An 18,751-nucleotide genomic window follows, 5' to 3' on the forward strand; every position below is an offset into this window, starting at 1 on the left:
CTCTGCACTTACCTGAGGAAAATCCCCATTTTTTGTTAAGAAGTCAGTGGAGTCCACAGCTGCATAGTTTGTGTCTAAGAAATGTGGTCTGCTGATGGAATCCATATAAAAATCCTGAGGGGGGCTAAAATATTGCCTGTAAGGAAATGGGAAAAGCAGTTACTCCCTGTCAGTCCCCAGCACTTCTCAGGTCACTTCAGCCTCTGACAGCAGTGAAGCTGAAACTTCAGGATGTCACATACAGAGAGGGATATTATTGGATATTATCCAGAAGAGAGATGGCAAAATAATACCTCTACCAGTTCTATCCCACTTCCCAAACTCAGCAGTTTAAGAACTTAGAGCAGTTTAAGAACTTAGAGCAGTTTAAGAACACTGAATTAAGAATATAATTCTTGGCAATTTGGGTAGACCAGGAAGGACTTCATAGATAACAATGGCCTGCAGTACCCAATATTTCAGCCCTGATGACAAAGCAGAATGAAGCCCTGGGACGTCCCAGCACGATGGGTGTGGTGGACCTGCCAGTCACGCTACGTAAGGACATGAGCTGCAGGGAAACATCACACCTGAATGCCAGTTTAGGCCACAAACCCCCAAAACAGCCCCACAAATCAGCTCTGACAGGGAGCTGATTAACCCACCTGGATAGGGAGTTCATCACTCACAGACCTCAAAGGCAGGTCAGAATGGAGGAGTTGGTGACTGGGAAACACAGACAGAGCTGTTACCCAGAGAGAGGAAGTAGGGATGTGACTGCTGTGAGTTCAAAAGCAAGATCTGTGCTCAGCTAACAAGGGAACAAAGCAAAGATCCCTGCTCCACCTGGGCAGGGCCATGCCAGCTTCCTCCTGCTCCCTGCACCCAGCATCCGTTTCCTCCAGGCAGGCAGGGGCAAAAACTGCACGAGAGCAGCCAATTTCCTTCCTCCTGCCCAGGAGCAACCCCTGGCCTCTGCTCCACGCCACCTCCTGGTTTGCACAAGCCTTTTCCCTCTCCTGCAGGAGCAAAGAATTTGCTTCGTAATCCTTCCCGTAAGGGGCCGTGCTCCTGCTTGGGCGATTGCCACGACACCCTCGGCGCTGGAGCCACGGGACATCCATCCTGGCTGGATGGTTTCCTCTTGTGGGGAGCTGGACCTTCCCCCTGCTGCCCAAAGAACACGCGGCCAGAAACTTGAACAGGGCGCTGGGAGAGGGAGAAAGAGAGTTTGAGAAGAGAACTCCTGCCCAGGAGCTGGGAATGCCAAGCTGCCAAAGGATTATTAAGCAATTAAGGTGCCATGTGTGGCCGGCAGCTTGTTACTACACTCGGTGAACATTTACATGTGGATTAATGTGCAAACACAGTTATCTCTTTTGATAAATACATTTTTCCTGCTCGCTTCCCATCGCTAAAGACAAAACCCTGAAAAACTAACAGCTCCTTCCTCCTTTCCTTTTTTTTTTTTCTTTTCTGTGCTGCCCGAGACCCTGTGTGAACACAACCTGCACACCCAAGCTCCCACAGTCCATCCCTGATTGTTGGCTCTTCGTAATCCATCCAAGGAATTAAAATCTGGGCATAAATTCTGGGAATAAATATATTGCCACACAGGAAAAGGCTGGTTTAAAAGGCTTTCAAGCCAAGACTGCTGTGGTCTCGCCGTCTCTCACACAAGGACACAGCTTGGCCAGCATCAAGGAACTAATCAAGGAATAGGAAAACTATTTTTACTGGAAAAGTGAACACCCGCTCCTGTTCCCCGGCACTTTGTGGCCTGGACAAGGGTCAGTCAAGGTAATGAGAAAGAGAGCAAGAGAGCTCCAACCTCTCTGGCCTGCTGTGGAATGACCAGCTCTGCTTGGTGTTTTGTTACCCTTAATCTTGGTCTTCCAATCTGCCCATGTGAGATGCACTTGGCTCCTGCAGTTTGCAGGGAGAGCAGCTCCAGGCACTGCTCCGAGATCCTCCTTGGAAAGCCCCAAAGTCCCTTCTGTACCTTTGCAGCTGGCTTTACCTTCCCTTGACTCAAACCTCAAAGCTGTTTCCTCTCATTTGCAGGGCTGGCACAGAGCCACTGACAAGTTGGCTTGAAATAAACTGACAAAAATGTTTTAACTGGAAGAATCAGGTCAGTGACCCTGTCACAGCCCAGGTACGAACACAGCCCGCAGCAAACTGCCCCGTCCCCACCTGCTCAGCATCTCCAGGCCTTAATTCTTGCTAAACTGCTCCACAGAAGCTCCTGTGGGTCAGCAGCTTCCCTCAGATACTGAGGGGGTCCACTGGACAACAAAAAACTGTTCCAGAAAGGAAATTTATGCTGGTTTAATCACACCAGCTGCCCAAAGAGGAATGCTCCGTTGCAATTCCACTGCATTCCAGCTGCTCATCCGTGTCCCAGTGCATCCAAAGCCCTTCTGGGCCCACAGTGCCACTTTTCTGAGACCTCCCATGTGTTTTTTGGCCAGGCTCCATCCTCTGTCCTCCACTCAGAGATGCAAATTTCTCATCTCAAGCCAGTGGAAGATCAGGGAAAGCTGGCAGGCACTAGCCTGGCACTTTCCTTCCTTATCAGACACCAATCCATGTTTTTCAGAGCCTTCTTTACTATTTCAGCAGGCAATGCTCCATGCAGAGGAGGAAAAGGGCATCAAAACAGCAAGAAAAGGGGTCGTGTAAAGTGGGGACAAAGCTTTGCTGCAGCTGTGTGACACCTCATCACAACTGGGCTGCCCTAGATCCCCCCAAGCCAGGAATGTGCTGAGCCTCCAGCAGCAAGGGAAGCTGAACTCTACAGGGATAATTTCCTCAGAAAAGAGCTGAGCTGTAGCTCTTCAGAGCTCTGAATCTCCCTGGTTCTTTTAAGGAGGTTTAAAACACTGTTGACTTTTGTCAGGTTAAGAAAATCTGAACCCAAGAGGCTGCATTTGGGGTCTTCTAAAGAAATTCCCTAGCATGAAAGTGAACTCCTGAAAGGAAACAGGAAAAACCTGCTTCAGGATAAAAAGGTGTTGCTATGAGAATAAGCCCTGTCCAAACACAGCCGCTTGCAAATGAGATTTCTCTGCAAGGATTCTGAAGAAAAACGTGCACCACCTCTAATGCCAGCTGCATTTTTCCATGTTACAGCATGGGCTACAATTACAACTGCCTTTAAAATCCCACTTTTCAATGTTTCCATTCCTTCCAGGATTCCTACCTGTAACCCCTCACTCTAAATCCACCTAAAACAGAGTCAGTGCCATTTTCAAATACAAAAAGCACAGACTTTTTTTTTTTTTTTTAAAATCTGAAATGCAGCTATGGAAGATCTCACCTGAAAGGTGATTTTTACACCTCCTGGGGTATGAAGAACAGGAAGTTAAAGGTGCAGCCTTGGCTAAATAATTCCCTAGCAAATCATTACTACAATGAGCCTCATTTCCAGAAGTGACTCCAGCAAAGGCAGCAAGTCCAGGTTTGTGTCAGACACAGGCATGTCCTTGCAGGATTGGGCTGTGATGTTCCCGGCAGCGCTGGTACGAGCGGCACCGAACAGGAAGAGAGTGAGGGGCAAAACCAGAACAAATGGTCAAAAGAAAAAAAAAAAAAACAACAAAAAAAAAAAGCCCAGTGCAATAGATAAACACAATCTAATCTTGTGGTTCAATGCAGCAAAACAGAAATTCTGTTATAGCTCTCCGGAGGATTCACAACATGTAATTTACAGGAATCCTGCTCAAAAAGCACAGCCCCTTCCAATCAACCAGGCTGGCCAAGAGCAAAGGGCCTGAATGGATCTGAGAAGTCTCCTGCTCTCCTGTGGGGAGGAGCTGGCACAGCCCAGCTCCCTCAGCACCTGTGGGGCAGCTTCTGGTCCCCTCTGATGGGGAACTGCCCTGTGCATCCACCCCGTGCTGCCAGGCAGCTCCTGCTGAGGCCAGAGGAGACCAGGGCAGCAGGAAAACCACAGGGACATGAATCCCCTCTCCCCCCAACAGCGGGGCTGATCCTCACTGCTCCTATCTGCCTGGAACTCACACCCCCACAGGGAGGGATCCCACCATGAAGATACCAAAATCTCTTTAGGAAGCAGGTGTGGCAAACACATTTCTCTCTCCCTCTCAGGATTTTTCATAGAGGTGCACAGAGAGAAATGAAAGAGAAAACGATTTCTATTTCTGCTCTTTGTTTTTCTCATGTGGAATGTGTTTAGAGAATTGTTTACCTAGAGTGAGTGCTTGATTGGATTCTGGTGAGGATTGTTTGAGCCTGATGGCAAATCTAAACCACCTGTGTCTAGAGAGAGGGTCACAAGTTGTGTTTGAGTTAGAGATAGTCAGGGAAAGTAGTATGTAGTTTTAGTATCCTCCTTTTATATAGTATATTAATGTATTTTAGCATAGTTATAATAAAGAAATAATTCAGCCTTCTGAATTGAGTCAGACATCATTATTTCTTCCCTTTGGGTTTGCTTGCATTTACAATAGGGAGGTTACATTAAATCCCCAGTTTAATGCCAGGCACCTGGAACACAGTTGTTAGCTCAGGATGTCAAATTCTGCTTCTTTCAGTTCTCCTTCCTCCCACCTCTGACCTAGATAAAGAACACATCCTGTGTATCCGTGCCACTCCCTGGATTCACGGAGACCAAAGAAGCCACCATGGATCAACCTCCAAATCCCAGCCCTGCCAGAGCCCCCATCCAAGTCACTCAGTGATGGCACAAGGCCACTTTATGTTGTCCAAACATTTGTCATATCCCACCTTGTGATCCAGGATGAAGGCTCATTGTAAAGGGAAAATGGAAAACAAAATTTTTCAGTACAGAACGTGACATGGCTGTTAGTGTCAGTCACTTCCAGTGACATGGCAAAGGATTTTAACATGACCCAAAACCTAACACCTGGTACAGGTAACATCTTCCTCTACATCTGTGCAAAGCTAGAGACTGCCCAGTGCTTGCTCTGTTGGGTCTGTTAAGAATTCCATTAGTGTTACAAATCCAGTCTAAACCAAAGCTGTTTCTCCCTTACTGCAGCCTCCAGGTTTAACGAAAAACCAAAGTATTTCTTTTCCATTTTTAAAAACAAAAAGCTGTTTGCTGCTGTTCCCAAGCTGCAGCAGTGTCTGAAATGCCACAAGATCAGTGTGTGATGCAAGTATTTCCCCATCAGATCATGAAATAAAGTAAACATGGAAAGCAGCAAAGAAACAGTTGAATCACGGGGTGTGCAAGAGCAGAGGGGATAAGACAAAGGAGAACAGCACTCACTGGTTTTCACTTGGGAAGGATGAGGTTGGGAAAGAGACTGGGTAGCAGCTACTCCATGAGTCGGCGGCCAGCATGGGATTCTGCAACCAGAAGAAACAACAGTTAGAGCAGCAGAGGCCTGGAACCATTACCTGGGGCTGCAGGTACGAGGGCAGGCCCACAGCTTCCCTCCCTCAGAGCTTCCCAGAGGCAGAGGTGGCTCCTTGTCTCTCGAGCAGCACTCCAGTTTCAGCTTTGGAACCCTACCACTGTCCCCAGAGGGTGACTGAGGTGAGACCCCTTCCCCAGCCCTTCCCCAGGACACTCTGAAGAGACAAGAGGAAACGGCATCAAGCTGAGCCACGAGATGTTCAGGCTGGACATCAGGAGGAATTTATTTGTGGAAAGGGTGGTCAGGCATTGGCAGGGGCTGCCCAGGGAGGTGGTGGAGTCCCCACCCCCAGAGGTGTCCAAGGAAGGACTGGATGTGGCACTCAATGCTCTGGTGTTGTGACAAGGTGGGAATCAGTCACAGATTTGAACTTGATGACCTTGAAGGTCCTTTCCAACCTCAGTGATTCCATAAGTCTATGATTCAGTCTCCGTGGGATGTCAGCACCAACCCAATAACCTGAAACTGGCCGGCAGAGGTCACAACCAAAAATGTCCTTTTGTCTTCCCACTTCCCTGAACAGACTCCAATTAATGGCAAGGTTTTAGCTCAGCTCACACCAATAAAATCAGGGAGAGAACACTCTATCTCCTTACTCAGCTCCAGCAGCTTTTATCCTGCTCTTTTTGTGCCCAAAGCAATGAAACCTTGTACTTGAAGCAAAAGGAACTTGGGCCTCGCTTAAACCTCTGTGTTCCTGCATGTGACACATTCCAGAGTTTGAAACAGAAAGAGAAAACTCTAGGAACATGTCAGCTATTTTGGGACAGGGCTTGCTTTTTGCCCTGTTGGACAAATGCATCAGGGACCTGGTCTGGTTTTAGCAGCTATATCAGGACAAATACAACTTATTTATCTCTGCCGCTCTGGAAATAGACAGCTGGATCTGGGCACAGGTTGACATGTCTGGTAGAGATGTCCTGGGGTAGGAACAAGGTCTGCAATCCTGGGCAGATTCTCTCAGTCTCTTCAGTCCTTCCACAAGGAGCTGGCAGCCAGCAGCTTGCAGAGTGGCTTTGTTTTAATCACAGCCCTGCTTTTCCCTCCTCACTTCAGTCCTGCAATGTGGCAAGCACATTTCTCTCCCTCTCAGGATTTTTCATACAGAGAGAAATGAAAGAGAAAAAAAATTTTATTTCTGCTCCTTGTTTTTCTTATGTAAAATGTGTTTAGATAATTGTTTACCTGGAGTGAGTACTTGATTAGATTTTGGTGAGGATTGTTTGAGCCTGATGGCCAATCCAATCCACCTGTGTCTAAACTCTCAGAGAGGGTCACAAGTTGTGGGAGAGTTAGAAATAGAGTCAAAGAAAGTAGTATGTAGTTTTAGTAGTTTTAGTAGTATGTGGTTTTTAGTATAAAAGTAGTTGTTTTATATAGTATATTAATGTATTTTAGCATAGTTATAATAAAGAAATAATTCAGCCTTCTGAATTGAGTCAAACATCATTTCTTCCCATTAGGTTCACCTGCATTTACAATACTGCAACCCCCTGCACAGCTGCACGGGAAGTCTGGAAATCGCTGCTATAAACACAGACCAGGACTCCCAGGATCTACCAGGCCACACAGCTCTGCCCAGACCCCTCCTGGGCACAGCCTCCCCCTGCCCAGGATCTGCAGGGCCTCACCTCCAGGTCTGGCACGACGAGCTGGGAGCGGAGGCCGGGGATGCCGCGGATGGCATCGCCCGGCTGCTGGTGCTGCGGGAAGCTGTTCCCCCCATCCATGGCGGGGTGAGAGCATCAGCCCGTGTCCTGCCTCATGGAGTCCTCAGGAGGGTGGGACAGGCTGTGGAGTGAGTGGTGGGAGCGTCTTCAGCTCTGCTCTTCACCCTGCACCATGTCCTGGGCTGGGAAAGAAAGGCACGTTTAGGTTTTGTGAAAGGGGGGAAAAAAAAAACACTTGTAAGCTTAAATATAGCTTAGGGATGAGCAAACAGCCACCAGCCTGCTGCTGCCTCTTCAGAAAAGAGAGGGGTTTATGGGAAACAGAGCTCTCTATTACCACCACACCTGGAATTCACCCAGGTTGGAACTGGAACACACCCCTCCTGCCTTGCACACTGCAGGAGCCCCGCAGCTCCCTGAGATCATCTGGGCTGCTGTACACACAGCTCGGCTCAGCCTGAGGAATTTGCTTATCTAATGTACAAGAAGTCTCTGCACTCGTGTGGAAAGTCATGGTAATCACTTCCCCCAAATTCCCTGTTTTCCTGAAAATATGCTCTGAGCCAGCAGTGAACCCTCATCTCCCACCCCATGGCACACTGGGGTCTCTCCAGCTCTTGGTAGCTGTTTCTGTGCACAAAGACCTTTCCCACACCAGTCAAACCCAACAATACCTTGTTGCTCATTTGAAATTAATAGTACTAATGCCACAAATTCCTGAATTTATCAGCTTCTGGCACTTTCTCTTTTGCCAGCAAAAGGGGATCCAATGCAGGAGCACTGTCCTGGCAGGATTAACCCCACAGTAACAACCTGCCTCCAGTACAGCTTCTCAGTCAAAACCTCCAAACTGATTAATTTTCTTCTAACTTCTCCATAAGCCCACAGGAAACCAATTTCCAACTGGATTTAATGGATTAAAATAACAAAGAGATGGTGAAAGCAACGTATACAGCCAGAGGAGCAGAGAAAAGCATCTGTGATGTCTTCACTTCCACTCAATCTTTCTTTGCTTCTTCCTGCCTGCCCTGACCCTCCCCAGAAGCTGAGTAAATCAAAGTGGCCAAAACCTCTGGATGGAGCAATCCAGCCACAAACAACACCTACAGAGCACAGACCAAAGCTGTAATTTAAAAGAGCCACCTCTGATCATTCAGGAGACACTATTTTGCTACAAGGACTATTTTTGAAAGGCCATTTCTGACTCTGAGGCCCTTTAAAAATAAGTGACCTTGCGGTGGACAAAATGACTGTGCCATTTGCAATGGAAAGTGAAATTAAAGTGACTCTTTCTGCCTTCCCGTGGTGCCACAGCTGTGCCAGCTGGGTAGGGCTCATGTGGGGGCTGCAGGGACCAGCCAAGACCCCACAGCCAGGACCCCAATCCTATGGTGGAGTCACAGGCAAAGCCCTCAAGTGCCAAGGATATTCTGTGTGAAAAGCAGAGTTCAACAGTCACATCCCACCTACGGAATGCTGTGTAGAGCTCCCAAAGGGATTATTTGGTTTTTTTGTTTTTTTTGTAGGGAGGAGGTCACCCTTTTCTATTTTGCAAAGATTCCCTTCAACTCCTGCTCAGCTTTACCCAAGCCAGGGGCTGAGGTTTGCTGATCTCAGGGTCAATGTCACCAATTGCTCTGTGTCTCTAAAACCCTGTGATTCTTCCTTACACCAGACTTCAGGGGTTTTGCTGCTTTTCTTTTTTTTTTTTTTCCTCTCCCCTACTTGCAACAGCTTTTGAGAGGAAATCAGCAGCAGTGATTCCCGTAAGAGCCATAGCAAATATACAGCTTTACTTACATATCCAAAGGAACTTAGGAAGGGTAAAATCAATATCAGTATCCCTCCGTGCCTGCTCTGCATGAGCTCATTTCTCACACCACCAGATCTCACTGGTGGACCCTGCAGAGCAGCACCAGTTCCCTAGAAAAACTGTACAACAGATGACACCCCACTGGCAAAACAAGGAAAACTGCTTAGTAAGAAAGCTGGAATGTTCTGGGCCTTGGTTTAGGGGAGGGCTGTAGTGCAAGTGCAAAATACACCCAAGCATTGAAAACAGAGGAAAAAGAGAGACCAAGAATTTACTCTATCATTCCAGCCACACTTCAGTCCTGGAGGATGCTGAGGGAACTCCTTACCCCAGGAGAGCAGCACCAGCATTAATGGACAGCCCAAAATCCAACCTGCACATGCCAAATCTTTGTGCTGCAAAATGAACTCCTGGTGATGAACATAGAGGCTGACCCAGCTCTTACTCTTGAGCTCATGCTCCAGTGCCAGGGGCTGCTGGGGCTGCTGTCCACTTTACACTCACAAATTCCAAGAAAAAAAATAAATAAAACACTAAATCCAGAGTCAGAGACCTGCATGAGCCTGAGGACAGCAGGACAACACCCGGCACGAGAACAGAGAAGTGGGAACAGCCCTTGGTTTGTGCCTATCCTTCCATCCTCCAGGCAGCCACATCACCAAAAACCATAAAAATCAGCAAGTTCCAAAGTGCTTCCACTTCCACATCCCATCCTGCTGCTGTGACAGCAAACACTGATAACATAGAGGCCCACACATGTGAGGGAACCGCTTTAGCAAACTTTTAAAGTGTTTTTCCATCACTCCTCTTACCAAACATACTCCGACCACGCAGCAGCTTCCACTGTTATGGCAAATCCCCAGAGAGGAGGCTCCTGGTCCCAGCACTGGTGTTGGGAGAGGAAAGCCCAGCCCTGAGCAGCAGCAGCAGCACACAGAGACAGCTCTCAACTTCACTCACGTTTCCTTGCAGCAGCGCTGTGGAAGAGCAGCGATCCCCCAGATCCAGAGTGGGGCACGACCCTAAAAATCCCACTGGACATTTTCCTTCCCGGCCAGGCAGCCCAGGTTTGAAAGTGAAAGCAGCTCCCTGCACAGGATGACGAAGCCCCTGAGTGATTTCATCCTATCACTGAGCTCCAGAACAGTTTCAATATTCCAAACAGTTTGCTTAAAGGTTTGCTGTCAGCACGGGGACTAAGGGGCAGATCCAGCCTGGAATTCCTCTGGAATTCATCATGTCTAGAGGTTACAGAGCACAACTTTCAGCTTCTAACAGCATGAGCTTTTTAGGCATTTCTCAGACCAGCGCTCCAGCAGGAAAATTCCAGTTGGGAACACACAAAGAACTGCTGTGCTGTAACCAGGATGGACAGAGCCAGGAGTAAGGGCTTGGATCACTGATAACTGCGATCAGGAGAGGTGAAAACAACCCAGTAAATGCAGCCAGCACTTCCTCCTGTCGTGTTCCACCCTTTGTTGGTGTATTTTAAATTGCCTCCGTTAAAGGAACACAGCCAGAAACCCAGAGACATGCCTGGAGCAGCGCGAGCTAAACCTGCCGATCATGAATTACCACGTGCTGGGAACAACAAAAACACCTTGGGAATGTGATCCTGTTCTTCCTCCTGCTCAGGGTTCAGCTCCCCTCACTCTGCTCACCCCTACAGAGCAGAGGTGGAGCCCCAAAATGTCCCCACCTTGCTCCACTCACTCATGAGCACCCACCAAAGCTGCAGCCGGAGGGAATTCTGCGGGATACAGTCTGGATGTAACTGCCCCAAAGAAATGGGAAGTCAACCCTACGGAACTCTGAACAGCCAGTTTTACTTCTCAAGCACCCAGGCACCTTCAAGTTCCTCTTTCATGCTTCTCCTTGATGTATTTTTGGGAAGTTCAGACCAAACAAGTAGATGGGAATAGGACTCAGTCCCGTCACCAACACAAAGGAGAACACCAGAGCGGAAAACGCGTATTATGGGTGACAAAAATGGAATCATTTCAGGGCATCCTAAGCCAGCACTTGGAGCCACCCTGATCTCCTGAATGCTTTGAGCATGGAAAAGGCTCCTGGGACACAAGGATTGCAGCCCTGGAGCTGGGCACAGCACTGCCAGGCTCCAGGGCAAATCCCGGCATCGCCTGGGCACCACAAGTCAACAGGGAGCTGCAGCGTGGAACAATCCGTGCCACCAATTAACTGAGGGAATTAGTCTGTAAGGAAAGGGAAGAAAAATCTGGATCATTCCAGAGATTCTTTCAAGTGCCGTGGCAGTGCAGGCAAAAGAACAAACCTGCCCTCCAAGGACAGCAGTTTCTACAGGGAAGAGCTTGATGCTTCGAGCAGTACTTGTTGCTCTTTGTCTGACACTCAGACCATACAGGAAAAAACAATCAAATACAGTTTTTTGGAGGGAAAAGTACCCTTTAGGAGAAAATATTAACTGCCCCCCAGAGATAAATTCCACCTATCCCTGCTTTTCCACCTGGGAGAACACATAGAACTATTTCTAGACAGGGCAAAAATGCCTCCCAGACACCACCCACGCTCTGCCAAGGAACTCGGCACATTCCTGTGTAAATCCATCCAGCATCACCCTCACACATCCAGCACCAACATTCCCAAACCACAAACACATCCCTGCAAGGCAGAGCTAGGGCTGAAGCAGTGGCTCAGACACCGGGTCCATGGAATATTCCCAAAACCAGGGCTTTGGGCACTCCCCAGCACAAGGCAGAGCCTGAGCAGGGCTCTCGGAGCACTGGGGCTGCTCCTCTTCCACAAAAAACTTGGCTAAGCAAGGTCAGAAGCCAAGAAAATGCAGGTCCCAGATTCCTTACACTTTTTCCCCAGTTTCTCTCCCAAGAGACACTTGGGAGAAACCCTCTGGACCTGAGCAGGTCCCAACGTTCTGTTTCACACACAGCCACTCGTGGTAGAAAAACCACTTCAGGACATCAAAGCCAACTTCCCTACGGATTAGGGCAGCCTTAAGGCAGACTCAATGTGCACCTGCTCCGTGAGAGGCATGTGTTCACTTTGATCACACCCACACTTGTGCAGACCTCGATTGTGTAACCAAAAAAGACATCAGAGTTTTAAGTTTTAAGCAGAAAAGTGTCTCAGGAGAGTATAAACCTCCCAATTAGGCCTGGAAGGCTTTCCTGAAGGATCCAGACTCTCATGGTGACAAGTCCCAATACAGTTTGCTCCTGTGCAGAAACCTCCCAGCAACATTCGAATGAGACGGGTACAGGCTTATTTTAGGAAAATGAGGGTGCAAACATCCAAAAAACAGACCCTCATCAAGTAAAGAGCTTTTGGCAGAGATAGCAGAGCTCAGGCTTCCAAAAGCTCCAGCTGGCAGCTTATGGAGCTCTGCAAAACCTGCATGGGACACACAGCACTCCCAACCCCACAACAACAGTATTAGCACACCATTTTCCACTTGAACATTCCCACCACCAGCTGCTCTTGGTTCAGCCATTCCCGCACGGCTCAGGACGAGCTCAACTCTTGGATGACACGAGGATGATGTGCAGCAGGAACAGCCCCAGCGAGGCGCAGCCGACCACAGCCAACACCCTCCTGCCCTCCAGACTCACCCCAGGGCCAGTGCACGGACCAGAAAACCCTCCAGGGGTTTGGATCCCAGCTTTGGGTTGCCAGTGCTGAACCTGCAGGACCTGCCCTGCCCAGCCCATCTCATTTCCACTGTAAATCAAGCCTGCTAAGGGGGAGCCACAGTCTTTACACTGGAATTTATGGTTACTCTGAGGAGTTTTAGACCTGGCACTAGTATTTAATAAGGTGAAGCCTCTGGTATCAGCCCAGTTAATGGTCTGACAGCACTGGTTCCAGAATGCAGAGACTCTGAATAGGGCCAGTACGGGCTGCACCACAGCAGAACCTCGGTGCATGATGGATTCATGCCTCCACACTGACAGAGAGGAAGTTTGGATCAGATATTAGGAAATCCTTCCCTGTGAGGAGGATGCTGAGGCTCTGATTGCTCACAGAAGCTGTGGCTGCCCCATCCCTGGAAGTTGGAACCCTGGAACCCAAGGCCAGGCTTGGAGCACCCTGGCATAGTGGAAAGTGTCCCTGACCATGGCAGGGGGTGGAACTGAACGAGCTTTGAGGTCCTTCCAACCCAGACCACTCCAGGATTCTGTGATCGCTGTGCAGTTTTCACAGCGCTCCGTGGAAAAGCAGCTGAAGAGGGAGTCAGAAACACGAGGGTTCCGTGGCTGTGGCCACCCGGGCTATACCGGGACAATTCCCCATCCGGACAGGGCTGGAGGGGTCCGGGCTTTGCTGCGATCGCGGCTCCAGAGGCTCCGCAGCACCTCCGGCTCTCTCCGGTGCCGGCACAGCCCCGGGCCCCGCTCCACACGCGGCACGGACACGCGTGGGGGACACGGCTGGCGGCAGCGGGGCCGGCCCTGCCGTCCCCACAGGCTGCTCCGGGCCCGGCCCGAGCCCCGCAGCCCCCGGACTCCCCGCGGCACCGACCGACGGACCCGGGACGGGCCCGGCCGGGGGCCACGTCCCCAGCGAACCCCCCAGCCCGGCCCCCGCCCGCGGAGAGACCGGGCCGGCGGCGGGAAGGCGCGGGCCCCGGGGGCAGCGAGCGGGCGGCCCTTACCTGTGTCCGGGGGTGGCGGGCTGCCGGGGTCCCGGGCGCTCCGCGGCTCAGGCTCCCGCCCGGCCGCCGCCGCCGGGCGCCGCTTCCGGGTCCGCCATGCTGGGAGGGCCGCGGAGCTTCCGGGGAAAGGGAGGCGGCGACCGAGCGGGAGCCGGGGAGAACCGGGAGCGGGGGAGTGGGGGAACCGGGAGCGGGGGAGCGGGGAACAGGAGAGCCGGGAGCGGGGGAGTGGGGATGGGGTACCGGGAGCGGGGGAGCGGGGAACAGGAGAACCGGGAGCGGGGGAGCGGGGATGGGGTACCGGGAGCGGGGGAACCGGGATGGGGTACCGGGAGCGGGGGAGCGGGGACGGGGTACCGGGAGCGGGGGAGCGGGGAACAGGAGAACCGGGAGCGGGGGAGCGGGGACGGGGAACCGGGAGCGGGGGAGCGGGGATGCGGTACCGGGAGCGGGGGAGTGGGGATGGGGGAACCGGGAACGGGAGAACCGGGAGCGAGGGAGCAGGGATGGGGGAACCGGGAGCGGGGGAGTGGGGATGGGGTACCGGGAGCGGGGGAGTGGGAATGGGGTACCGGGAGCGGGGGAGCGGGGAACAGGAGAACCGGGAACGGGAGAACCGGGAGCGAGGGAGCAGGGATGGGGGAACCGGGAGCGGGGGAGTGGGGATGGGGTACCGGGAGCGGGGGAGTGGGAATGGGGTACCGGGAGCGGGGGAGTGGGGAACAGGAGAACCGGGAGCGGGGGAGTGGGGACGGGGTACCGGGAGCGGGGGAGCGGGGATGGGGTACCGGGAGCGGGGGAGTGGGGAACAGGAGAACCGGGAGCGGGGGAGTGGGGATGTGGTACCGGGAGCGGGGGAGTGGGGAACAGGAGAACCGGGAGCGGGGGAGTGGGGATGGGGGAACCGGGAACGGGAGAACCGGGAGCGAGGGAGCGGGGATGGGGGAACCGGGAGCGGGGGAGTGGGGATGGGGTACCGGGAGCGGGGGAGTGGGAATGGGGTACCGGGAGCGGGGGAGTGGGGAACAGGAGAACCGGGAGCGGGGGAGTGGGGAACAGGAGAACCGGGAGCGGGGGAGCGGGGATGGGGTACCGGGAGCGGGGGAACCGGGAGCGGGGGAACCGGGAACGGGGCAGTGGGGAACCCCGGGGCAGTGGGGAATGGGAGAACCGGGAACGGACAGCGGGGAACGGGGGAGTGGGGATGGGGGAACCGGGAACGGGGGAACCGGGAACGGGGCAGTGGGAAACCCCAGGGCAGTGGGGAACGGGAGAACCGGGAACGGACAGCGGGGAACGGGAGAACCGGGAACGGGGGAGTGGGGAAGGGGGAACCGGGAGCGGGGCAGTGGGAACGGGAGAACCGGGAGCGGGCAGTGGGGAACGGGAGAACCGGGAGCGGGCAGTGGGGACAGGAGAACCGGGAGCGGGGGAGTGGGGATGGGGGAACCGGGAACGGGGGAGTGGGGACGAGAGAACCGGAGTGGGCAGCGGGAATGGGAGAACCGGGCCCAGGGGGGTGGGGAACGGGAGAACCGGGCCCGGGGCAGTGGGGAACGGGAATGGGAGAACCGGGAATGGGGGAGTAGGAACAGGAGAATCGGGAGTGGGCAGCGGGGAACGGAAGAACGGGGAGTTGGGTAGCAGGGAACGGGAAAATGGGCCCGGGGGCAGCGGGAACGGGAGAACCGGGCCAGGGTGGCCCTGAGTGATGAACAGACAGCGAGCCCCGTGCCTCCGGAGACCGGCAAAGGCCCGGGGCAGAAGGAACCCACGGGGCAGAAGGAATTAAATGAATCACAGGGCTGGAGAACAACCTGCTCTGACCATCCCAGGCTCCTCACCCGTTTTCCCCACACTGGGCCTTTTAATATTTTTAATTTCCCATTGCTTGCATTGAATTCATGCCACCTTTGGAGTCCCAAGGTAGGAACAAAATCCTGAGGGGTCACACAGAAGCCTCCTGGATGGGTCTGTTTTTACACCAGCACAGGAGCAGCCAGAGGGAACTGATTTATCCCCAGGATAGGAAGTACTGGCAGATGGGAACCACATTAACACCGGGTCCTTGGGAATGCTGGGTGTGTGCCAGAGGCAAAGGGGGAACCAGGAAGTTCTGTGCCGGTCCGCTTCTCCCATTCTTTATTCATTTGCATATAGTGATTAATCAAGGCAATCCTGCCACATTTTCCAACATCCTTCTTACAGGGATCTTTCTTCTAAATCCTCCCCCCCAGCTCTTTATTTGGTGTTCCACAAATACAAATAAATACGCACAGTGGGAGAACACACAGGGATGTATCCAGCACCAAATCAGCCTCCTCCTAGAACCACCAAATCAGGACTTCCCTTACCAGGATCTCTTTCTCCTCCCACCACAGCCGAGACCCCAATTCACACAGAAACCCCAAGACAGGCAATGAAACAGAAGTGATGCTGAGCTGGGAGCACTGAGGCTGTCCTGTGCCTGCCCTGGTGGAAGATGTGGGGACATGGCTGAGTTGTGTCCTGGTCTGTTTGCCCCTTTACAGGAGCAATGTCCCTGGAAAAAAGCCTGGCTTCTCCAGGAACAGCCCTTCCCAGGCAGCTGGTCCCTGTCAGACACCCAGTCTCAGGAAATGGGGACAAAGATGGGCGTTTTTGGGCGCTGATCCCATGGGCTCAGCTGCAGAGCAGCTCCACATTGGGGTGTGCCGGGCTGCTGTCACCCACTGCCACTTCCTGTTTCTTCCCAGAGCCTGGAAATCCCCTGACTTTCCGTGGGGTGAGGGCTGTGGAGCCATGCTGCCAGCTGGCCCTGTGCCCCCAGAGCTGTGGGAAGAGGCAGCCAGGGGACAGACCCTGCCCTGTGCAGGGTCCTGGCAGTGCGGGGCTGGCGCTGTGCAGGGGGCATGGATGGGACCTGGCAGGAACCGTGCTGGGGTGCCAGGGTCCCACAAAACCATTCCATGTCTGAATAAACCCTTCTGTGCCCCCTTGGCCGGGTTGTGGGGCTGTGGAGGGTGAGGGGACAGCTCCTGCAGTGCCCCATGTGCCACGAGCTTGGCAGGTGTCAGCCAGTTCCCCCAGCTTGTGACGTCCTCACTGGATGCTGGTGCAAATATTTGGGAAAACCCAAGAGCCTCTGGCTTTGCCTGATGCATCCACAGCCCCAATGTGGGACAGGCTGAGGGGTTTGGGGGTACCTGGGGACACCCCATGTGAGTTCTTGGCTTGCCCCGCTCCAGTGGCCCATTCCTGCAGAGTCGAGCAGGATTTTGCCTTTGGAGGGGGATCGTTCTGTCACCCTGGTGGGAGAGGGAGCAGGACAGGCAGTGGGATGGGCAGGGAGCAGCGTGTGGAGTGCCAGGAGCTCCTCCAGCTGATTCTGCCCTCCCACTGCTGGGAACACCTCGGGAAGGGGATGCACAGCACTTACCAGAATTTCGGGGATGGGTTCCAGAACTTTGGACTCGGCGCCAAGCCTGGAGTAAATAAATCACCCAGGGCCAGGGGCTGTGGTGACAGAAGCCGTTGAGGGAGGAGGGAAAGGCGGTGCTAGCGGGATTGGAGGGCTCGGCAGAGCAGCCCCCTCCTCTACACTCCCTCTTCGGAGCCCTTGGAACCTCCTCCCGAACCTTCACAGGCTCAAATTCCTTGAACAAACCAAATTCCTTGAACAAACTGGAGCGTCGCAGTGCTTTGACCCTTTGGGGACCCAGGGGGCCCTGATCCTGCCCAGGCCCCCCCAAAACGGGCTCAGGGCTCTCCCACCTGTGCTTTGGAATTCATGCAGAGCTAATGGCTCTCATGGAAAGGAAGAATTCAGGGATTTGTCCTGCCCTGCCTCAAATTAACTGGTCAGCTCTGGGAGCTGGTGCTCCCCATTGCAATCCCAACTGAATCCCTTTCGCCAAAGGATTTCACAGCGGGGCAGGAGGCGGCCGCAGGGGCATCGCGGTTCCTCTGAGCTGGCACTGCACAAACCCCATCTACCGGCACCGGTTACCGACGTTCCCGGCGGGAGCAGGCACGGCAGAGGCCGGAGCTGTCCTACCGCAACTCCCCGAGCAGGACAGGGGACTCCGGTATCCGGTGAAACCGGGAGGAGACCCCTGAACGCCGCTGCGGGGGGAGCAGCGTTGTGCAGCCCGATCCTTCCGAGCCCCCGGAGGGTGCCCGCAGGAGAAGCGTCTCTGCGGCGGCCGGGGCCGTGAAGGGGTGGCGGCCCCGGGAGAAGCCCATTCCCCCGGGCCGTGCCGGGGTCTGCCCGGGGCGCTGGAGCCGGGCGCCGTTATTTTGGGGATGCCCTCGCAGCTGCTTGGCTGGACTTGAGCACAGCTGGATAGGAGGGGACGAGGTGCAGCCGGCACCGAGCGGACACCGGGGGGGAGCGGGGCCACCCCAAACCCGAAACGGCAGCGGAGCGACCCGGGCGCGGCAGGCGGACCGCGAGGGCGGCGGGGCAGGGCCGGTGCCCGCCGGGGCAAGGCCGGAGCCCGCCGGGGCAAGGCCGGTCCCCGCCGGGGCAAGGCCGGTCCCCGCCGGGGCAGGGCCGGCTCCGTGCCCGGTCCCGTCTCCATGACTCCCGCCTGCCCTTTGCCCTCCGCCCTTCACGTCCCACCGCCCCGCCTCCGAGAGGTGATTGACAGCGCTCGCAGCCTATCATATCGCGCCGCAGGACGCAAGCCCCGCCCTCAGTCGCGACGGATATTTCCAATGGCCTATCACATATGAAGTTCACGTGAAGCCCCGCCTCTAACAGTGACGGACAGCCCGGCTAACCTATCATATCGCCCCGCCGCCGGCCGGAGTGGGTGGGAGGGTTGCTTGTAACGAACCAACCGGAACCCGACGTGGTGCGGCCGCAACCAATCAGCGCTCGAGCGCTCGGGGACGGGGCCGACAGCGTGGCCAATGGGGGCGCGCGCCGGGGCGGCGCGAGGCGCGGAGCGGGGCGGGGGGGGGGACGGAACGGCGGGGGCGGGCGGGGACAAGATGGCGGCGGCGGCGGCGGCGGCGCGCGCGCGGCGGGGCGGGCGGTAACGGGGCAGCGAGGCCGGGACGGGGAACGGGACCGCGGCAGCGCCAGGGGGCAGCGGCCGACGGGCGGCCCCTGAACTTGGTGGGGGACACGGGAGGCGGCGGCTCGGCGGGGCGGAGCGCGGCGCCGGGGCCCGGCCCGGCTCCCCCGCCTGGCGACGGGGAGGGGGGACTCGGCCCTCAGCCCCCCTCCCCTAGTTCACCGTTT

At 54.4% G+C, this 18,751-nt stretch overlaps 1 protein-coding gene across 3 annotated transcripts in view; it reads right to left on the bottom strand.

The window, feature by feature from the left end:
• The window catches only part of SBNO2 (strawberry notch homolog 2), a 50,567-nt gene extending 36,933 nt beyond the window's left edge, over positions 1–13,634 (bottom strand). Inside the window, exons 1-4 of one of the 3 annotated variants that reach the window (XM_031507154.3) lie at positions 13,522–13,634; positions 7,022–7,242; positions 5,240–5,319; positions 13–136 (exon numbers count right to left, since the gene is read on the bottom strand). In XM_031507154.3, the coding sequence (XP_031363014.3) occupies positions 13–136; positions 5,240–5,319; positions 7,022–7,120 (303 nt within the window). In that variant the 5' untranslated portion in view covers positions 7,121–7,242; positions 13,522–13,634. Of the gene's footprint in view, positions 1–12; positions 137–5,239; positions 5,320–7,021; positions 7,243–9,685; positions 10,989–13,521 lie in introns of those variants that run through there. The other 2 variants (XM_085562174.1, XM_085562173.1) reach the window with 2 other exon arrangements.
• Between the last annotated feature and the right edge of the window lie 5,117 nt (positions 13,635–18,751).

The sequence above is a fragment of the Lonchura striata genome, chromosome 28, assembly GCF_050655825.1.
Source record: "Lonchura striata isolate lonStrDom1 chromosome 28, ASM5065582v1, whole genome shotgun sequence".
NCBI lineage: Eukaryota > Metazoa > Chordata > Aves > Passeriformes > Estrildidae > Lonchura > Lonchura striata.